At 36.6% G+C, this 9,248-nt stretch overlaps 1 protein-coding gene across 1 annotated transcript in view; it reads right to left on the reverse strand.

Annotated features, from left to right (window-relative positions):
* LOC107566128 (adhesion G protein-coupled receptor L3-like) overlaps window positions 1–7,849 on the reverse strand; it is a 54,836-nt gene extending 46,987 nt beyond the window's left edge. The window contains exons 1-2 of the mRNA XM_016251506.1: window positions 7,830–7,849; window positions 7,150–7,259 (exon numbers count right to left, since the gene is read on the reverse strand). Of these exons, the coding sequence (XP_016106992.1) occupies window positions 7,150–7,259; window positions 7,830–7,849 (130 nt within the window). The remainder of the gene's footprint in view (window positions 1–7,149; window positions 7,260–7,829) is intronic.
* Between the last annotated feature and the right edge of the window lie 1,399 nt (window positions 7,850–9,248).

A 9,248-nucleotide genomic window follows, 5' to 3' on the forward strand; every position in this document is an offset into this window, starting at 1 on the left:
CACGCACAGGCACAGACACAGGCACAGACACAGGCACACGCACACGCACACGCACACGCACACGCACACGCACACGCACAGGCACAGGCACACGCACACGCACATGCACAGACACAGACACACTCACACACACAGGCGCACACAGACACACACACACACACACACACACACTTATGTTGGCAGGTCGTGTGTAACAGCAGGTGTGAGTGTGAGGTGCTGCTGCGTGAATAATCTCTCTGAATCAAAACTGAAATTCTCAGAAACGGCCGGGTAATGGTGAAAGCTAACTAGACTAACGAGGTTACAGTCGCTTCAGCAATGATCTGACATGAACACTGATAATCCTGCTACTGCGCCTCCCCATGAAACGTTTTCATCTTCTTTCCTACAAATGATCAGTGCTTTAATGTCATTCATCTTAACTCTTTTAACCAAAAGATTTCAAATTAAATATCATATGAGCCGTATATTATATTGTATTGCACTGTATTGTATTGTATATTATATTAATTATTTCCGTAAATGTAAAAAAATATAAACTAGTTGTTGTGTTTTAATTGTTTTATGCAGGCAAGCAGTTTCTCTGAGGTGAGCAAAGACCAAAATATCCATTTTAAGAAACGGCGAATACATATCTAATATTTCTCACACAAACAGCAACAAAACCAGGATTTGAGTTTGTAATGCATTAAAATAACTGGAGAGCGCAGTGCTGAATTGTGGTTATGAAGCGAGTTGTTGCGTCTCTGCTGCCGTTCTGGCCACATTTTCTCTTCAGGGTCAGAAATCTGACAAGCAGATGAAACATGGGACTCATTAGGCCCTCGATGATTTAATTACTGACCTAAAAACAACCCAAATTATTAAACCCACAAGCCTATGGTGTCGGCCTCTGTATATCCATAATCTGTTACTGATATTGTCTGCGTCCTCTGTGGACGCTTGGATGGAAAAGCTTCGAGAAGAGCCAAGCCGTTGGAGATGATTTCGGCGAGCTGCAATCTGTTTTCCAGCGCAGCAGCAGCGGCGGTCTTCAGCGCTGTCCACTTTGATCATCTTCTGTGTTTTTTGGGGTGAAAGCCCAGCGCACGCTTCTTGGGATGCTCTGATCTCGGCAGATCTCCCTGAAGCTCTCGCGGGTCGCAGGAGGTGTCTGTAATCACCGGCGTATGATAATCACCTGACGGCATCCAGACACTGCCAACACCCATTAACTGTTCAGCATCAGGGTAATTAACCAGCGCTGATTGGTCTCACAGCAGCAGCTGATGAGAGCAGAGGGTCACCGGAGCCCAACATGAGAAACCACTGGATTCACTGCTCCGATCACTTTTATATTCTATATATTACACTTAATGTTTCAATTTGAATTTGAACTAACATTTTACTAATGTTGTTGTGTTTATGGCATTGCTATTAGATATAACAATTAGTTATTATATATATATATTAATTTGTACTAATTCTTATTTTAGTTTGAGTTATATTAGTATATAGAGTAAAATTACATTAAATTGAATGAATGAAAATAGCTTAAATAATACATGTAGGGTTTTCATTGATTTCAGTTAACATTTTGTATATTTTATTTTAATTAAAATTTACTTCAGATATTTTTACTAGCTTAAATGATCAACTATATTTACGTTTTTGTACATTTCATTTATTTCAGTTAACATTGTGTACATATTTTATTTTAGTTAACATATACTTTAGATATTTTTACTAGCTAAAATAATATATTAAAGTGTTTGTATATTTTATTGATTGGAGTTAACATTTTGTATATTTTATTTCAGCTGATATTTTATTTATTTTTACTAGCTTAATATACTAAATGTAAGTTTGTGTATATTTATTTCAATTAACATTTATTTAAATGTATATATTTTAATAGCTTGGATAATTAGATATATTTAAGTTTTTGTATATTTCATTTATTTCAGTTAACATTTATTTTATTTTATATATTTTACTAGCTTAAATAATATAAGATTTATATATATATATATATATATATATATATATATATATATATGTTAAGCTGTTTTATTTTACATATTTCTGCTAGCTAAGTAATATAACACAAGTTTTGTATATTTTATTTGATTTAAGTTAACCATTTTTTTTTCCAAGTAATGTTTTTATTTATTTGTTTGTTTATGTTTTAATGGTTTTAGTTTTAGTGAACCATAATACCTCTGAATCACAGGCTCTGATTGGACGGCAGTGTTGTGTTGCCCCGGTAACCCTGCGACAGGTAAACGAGCGCAGATTGAGCACAGGTGCTGTTTGTTAAAGCGGATGATGGCGAATCGTTTGGCGAGACGACAGAACATTACACACGAACAGCACAGAGCGAGATCAGCTTATGCACACAAGATTGATTACAGACAGAGAAAGACGCAGCTGCAAAAAAACCTGCCAGAACAATCAGCCGTTCAGACCAAATGAGCACAATGCATGCTGGGACACCTCTCCTCATCCCGCTCCTGCTGAAACCTGGATTTAAGGCAGCAGTCATTAAGCGCTAATGAAATATCTGACCCTCGTTCACCGACGAACAGCTAATGCTCTCAGATTTCAGTGACACCAAACTAACTGACACACAGTTACTAGAGTCATCCAGCATTGATCTTTGGTGTTTGTAAATCCAGTGGTTTAGATTAGCTTAGTTTGGTTTAGTTTATTTGTTTACAGGGGCAATGCACATTAATAAAGATGGCTGTAAATGAGCCAGAATTCGCCAAAGAGGCTATTTTTCATCTGTAGACCCTTGACAGAATGTTACAAAGTCACCCTGAAAACAAAACAGAGCATATTTTATTACAACCAACAAAGAAGAAGAGATAAAAAAGTTGAATGCTTAAAAAAATACAAATACTTGATTGCATACATATATATATATATATATATATATATATATACACACAGATATATATATATATATATATATATATAAAAAAAAGTTCAATGTGGTTAAATGTGTTAGGATGTTTCAGAAAGGAAAATATGAAAAATATGATTTAGGGATACTCATTAAATTATGAATAATCAATTGCTATTATGTGCATAGTATGTATAATCAATAAAAAAGACATATTTTAAAATGTAATATAAAATAATTAAAATAATAACATCCAGATTACATGTAATCAGCAGTGTTGTAACAGAATAATGCAATTTCATTACAAAATAAATGTGACTGTAATCTGTTACAAAAAATGTGTAATTAGATTACAGATACTTATGAAAATGTTAATGATTACAAAGGGGGTTATATCTGAATATCTAATTGATTTCTTTCCCAAATCACAGTGACTGCTCTAAAATATGAGACACCATTGTTTCAGGAGTTTATGACACGTGCTTATTCCATAACTGGTGTATTTTCTATTTGTGCTTGTTTATAACTTTTTTTTTTTTTTAATTAACTGTTTTTTGAAGGCATAGATTCCAGTGTTTCCTGTCACAGCTGTGCAAAGATTTGATTGCAAAAACATTTCTTGTTATGATTTTTAATCTGTATTTAACCTCAGAATGATCTTAAAGTAAAAGGAGGTGTTAAAGTCTGATTCTGTGGTGGCTGTGCTTTAAAATTTAATCATGATCTTAATTAAAGTATTTAGAAAGTTATACAGTAATCGGTGTCGAGTACTACTGTAAGGTTTAAGCATTTGAAAATGATTAAAAGTAATCAAATGTAATCAGTTACATTACTTTAATGAAGTAACTGAAATAGTTACACTGCTCATTACATTTTTGATAACTTGTAATCTGTAACCTGTTACATTTCCAAAGTAACCTTCCCAGCACTGGTGATCACTTGCTGACTATATAGAAGGGAAGTATTTGATTTCAGACGCAGGGATCGTCTCGACTCAAACACAAACACGAGCCAGAAGCAGACGTATCAACCTGCTCTGCCCCATTCAACTCTGATATATACAACTTAACCAGAAACAACAGAGTGTGTGTGTATTGATTATATGGAAGACAGAGAGAGAGAGAGAGAGTGAGAGAGAGTGTGTGTGTGTGTGTGTGTGTGTGTGAGTGTGTGTTTCAGAAACTCTGCAGAAGAATTCAATGTCAAAGCTGAACTAGATAATAATGGCAGCCTGAGCTCCAGACATCAACAGCAGTGTCCATCACTCAGGGTCAGCCCGAGCACAAACTCACCTTCGCTGTGTGTGTGTGTGTGTGTGTGTGTGTTTGATGTGTAAAGAGAGAGACGCCGGCTGTCGGTCACACACTCACCAGTGGTCTTTCTCTATGAATAATAACACACATCAAACACACGATACCCACCACCGTCCTGCACTGCAAAACACCGAAGGGTTTCAGCAAATATCTCTTCCTGACCAGCATCTCTCTTCTAGACTTTCTTTGAGAAGTGAAACTTTGATCAAACTGAGACCAGAAGTTCAACTTCACTAAAAGACAAAGTGAATGTCACAAATCAGTACATGTCTTCACAGTATATTTAATTAACTCAGCAAACCCCGCCTTCAGATTCACCTGACCTCAGATGCCCCGCCCACTATTATTCATACGCTCCGTCCACTTCCATTCTCTCATTCGACACTGAACACAGCTGAAAATTCAGCATTGCATCCCAGGAATAAATTACATTTTAAATCACATTCACATAGAAAATGGTTATTTTACATTGTAATATTATTTCACTGTTTTTACAGTATTTTTGGTCAATTAATGTAGCCCTGGTGAACATAAGCAAGGTATCTCCTGCTTTATTTGTCCTCGCTGTGAGTTTACAAGCTCCGCCCTCTTTTCCCTCTCCATTAATGAGTTCATTCATCTAATTTTTTTCTTTTCGGTATCTGGTCCTCTCTTCATCAAGCCGATCTTCCGCTCACTTTCAACCCTTCTTCACTCTCCTTTCATGCGACCGCAGAATGACAGATTTAATATGCTCTGAGGTGCATTTGTCACTGATAATATTATTATAAACAGGTGACGTGTCTCTCCTGCATAAACACATGTGAACGCGCTCTGACAGTGACAAATAAACGCTCTCTCAAACGTCCTCTGGATAACGCCGATTAAATTACACACGTGAGACTGTGAGGACTCAAGCCATCAGACGACTCGTCCCGTTTGTGTTCTGGCGCTTTGATATTCATGGGATCATTTAGCAAAAGGTGAACATTACGTCATTCTGAGTTACAGCTTCCACAGAGACTTCTGGAGAATCTTCACGCAGCAGCAGTTCAGAACGGCATCTATCAAACTCTAAACAGGACGAAACCACTATCAAAGTTGAGTTATAATCAATGCCTTCTGAGTCTAAGTCCTGCTCGTTCCTGCTAGAGGAAAAGACTTTAAATCATGCACTGTAAAAAAAAAAAATCTGTAAAAATAGGGCACAACATACTGTATAATTTGAAGGAATTCTTCCGTATTTATTTTTTACCAGTGTTATGGATTTCACACTTCATTGTATTGTGTGTTAGAGTTAACAGAAATGTCCGTAAAATGAATGGATAATGTTGTGTAATGAGCTGATTAGCTGTTATTTTACGGATTTATTTGTTACAGTGTGGAGCTACTCTCACATGTGTACAGTATTATGTTTTATATGCCACACTGAAAATCTTCCCCTCTGTCCAAGATGTATTTATTTGTTTGTTGTTGTTAATAAAAAAAGTATAATTTACATTGGTTTTAATTATTGCATGTTTATTTATTTATTTACAGAATTATTAAAAAAAAATGTTATATTAATTACCTTTTTATTATTGTACATTTTTATGAGACTATTAAATTTCACATTTTAAATTTCCTGACAAAATTCTTTATGAAGCAATATCACATAAAGCAGTGAAGTACTCACTCAATGTTAAGAGTCTCTTTTGCTCACCATAGCTTCATTTATTTGGTCAAAAATACAGCAAAAACTGTAATATTAGGAAATATTATTGCAACTTAAAATAACTGTTTTGTATGTGAATATATGTTAAAATATAATTTATTTCTGTGATGCGCAGCTGTATTTTCAGCATCATTCCTCCAGTCTTCAGTGTCACATGATCTTCAGAAATCAGTATAATATGCTGATCTGCTGCTCAAGAAACATTCCTGATTATTATCAATGTTGAAAACAGTTGTGCTGCACAATATTTTTGTGGAAACCGTGATATATTTTATTTTTCAGGATTCACAGATGAATAAAAAAGTTCAAAAGAACAGCAATGTTTTGTAACAATATAAATGTATTTACTGTCACTTCTGATGAATTTAATGTGTATATGCTGAATAAAAATATTAATTTCTTTAAAAAAAAACAACAACACTTACTAACCCTGAACTTTTTAACAGTAGTGAGGGAATTAGAGGAAGCGAGAAACAGTCATTGTTTCCTCTGCAGCAATTAAACTCAATTCAGTGAACAGTGACGCTAGCATGGCGCTCATGTATCAAGTAAAGACAAACACTGATGTAAGGAAAAGCCAACAGAGTAAACAGCGCAGGTATTCCTGCAGGCAGATGGATGCGACACTGCGCTCTCATAACTAAAGATACAGAAGAGCCGATCTATCATGGCCAAACGCTATCATTAGCTATCTGGCAACTTACTCATTTTGACGAAGTGCAACGCTTACATAGTTTATCACAGAGCTCACAGTAACCAAAGTCATCATGCAAACTTCACACACACACACACACACACACACACACACACACACACACACACACACACAAGCACACACACACACACATACTCTCTCTTACACACACACAAACACACGCATGCACACACACAGACACACAAACACGCACGCACACACACACTCTCTCTCACACACTCTCTCACACACACACACAAACACACACACACACGCAAGCACGCATGCACACACACAGACACACAAACACGCACGCACACACACACTCTCTCTCACACACTCTCTCACACACACACACAAACACACACACACACGCAAGCACGCACACACCCACACACACTCACACACACACACACACCAACTGAGTTCAAATGAAGGCGAGACTTTAAACTGCAGGAGAAAGAAGAATAAATCAGTTCTCTGAGCTGCAGGAGGAAGATGCTGGGTGTGTTTGTGTTGAAGTGCTTTCATTAGACAGCGATCACAGACAGTTGATACGTACTGTACGGGACGCACTCGTACTGCACTTCCAGGTATTTGTATGTCCCGGGACAGGGGTCGGGAAACGCGTCCGGTCCGGCTACGACGGCGCACTGCGTCCGGTTATTACACCTGAAAACACACACACAGAGGGGAGACACATCATTAGCAGTGTGTTACTATTGCATACTCAGGGTTTGGAGTTTGTGGACATTTCTCACCTTTAGTATTACACTGTTTGAGCTTAAAACACGCATTGTTTTTTATGATTTTTGGACAATAAAACTGAACCACACGTTCAATGACCAGATTGTCATAGACTTGAGAATGGTTTCTTTTTGACTTTTAGGCCAGTAAATAACTATCCAGAAACATGCACAGTATCCACCAACATCCAGAATACCGTAGTATCAACAAGTGATGTACTAAAATCCTTAACAAGCTGATTTACAGAAACACCTATCATTTTTCTTTTTTTTTCGCATAGATTTTTTAACAGGTGTTTTACTCATAATTTGAATCATGCATTGCATTTTAGGGTTGTAATATGTACCAGTAATTGTATGCAACATTACCAGTTTTTCTTTTTTTAATCTTAACTAAATTATGGCATTTAAATTTCATTATCACAACAAAAGTAGTGTTTTAATTGCATTTTAATCATATGCTAAATGACATCAGGTCAAAATTGATTTAATTTACTTCTTAATAAATGTCTCCATTTTATTGTGATTCATTAGTGCACTCTAGTCATAATTTTTCATCAAAATGTACTTTATATTTCAATGCACTAACACTTAACATGTATGTCCTTTTTGCAGCCTGCAACATTTGGACCCCATTGGCTTTCATTGGATACACACAAAAAAAACAAACAGCTGAAATATTCATCAAATATCTTATTTTGTGCTCTATAGAATAAATAAATAAATAAATGGAACAACATAAGAGTAACTAGTCAAGTGTGCTTAATTGTAATGAATGTGCACTTGTACTACAAGTCTTAAAAGCATATTTTAATAAACTACTTAGATAACATATTACATTATTATATTAACATATTGTAGATAACGTATTATAACTATAACAGATAATATTAAATGACTTAAAGTAAAGAGTAACACTTTCATGACTGTTTCTAAACACACTTTTAAAAATAATGTCAAATTAAAAGTTTTACTGTAACGTGCATTAAATCATTATGTTTTAATAATTCTGTATCATGTTTTAAAGAAGTACACTTATTTTGTTGTGTTGACTAACATACTAAAGCACATTTAAGTTCCTGATTATCATTTTAACTGTAGTGTGTTATTCAATATTACATTTAGAGTCAATATATTTTAAATGCACTAAATTGCAACTTCATCAACACAAATATATTTAAACACAAGACGAGTTTCAATAGAAATGCCATTAAAGCATATTCGCTTAGCATGCTTGTCAGTACATTCAGCAGTACTTTAACCTTTTAACCACACTTTATATACACAAAAACACGCACGCACGCACGCACTCACACACACACACACACACACACAAGCACACACACACACACATACTCTCTCTTACACACACACAAACACACGCATGCACACACACAGACACACAAACACGCACGCACACACACACTCTCTCTCACACACTCTCTCACACACACACACAAACACACACACACACACACTCACACACACACAAACACACGCATGCACACACACAGACACACAAACACGCACGCACACACACACTCTCTCTCTCACGCACACACTCTCCCTCGCACGCACACACACACTCTCTCTCTCACGCACACACTCTCCCTCGCACGCACACACACACTCTCTCTCTCACGCACACACTCTCCCTCGCACGCACACACACACTCTCTCTCTCACGCACACACTCTCCCTCGCACGCACACACACACTCTCTCTCACACACTCTCTCACACACACACACAAACACACACACACGCGCAAGCACGCACACACACACACATTCTCACACACACACACACACACACACAAACACACACACACGCAAGCACGCACACACACACACATACACACATTCACACACACACACAAACAAACACACACACACACACACACACACACACACACA

The sequence above is a fragment of the Sinocyclocheilus grahami genome, unplaced genomic scaffold, assembly GCF_001515645.1.
Source record: "Sinocyclocheilus grahami isolate Dianchi unplaced genomic scaffold, SAMN03320097.WGS_v1.1 scaffold1049.1, whole genome shotgun sequence".
Taxonomy (NCBI): domain Eukaryota; kingdom Metazoa; phylum Chordata; class Actinopteri; order Cypriniformes; family Cyprinidae; genus Sinocyclocheilus; species Sinocyclocheilus grahami.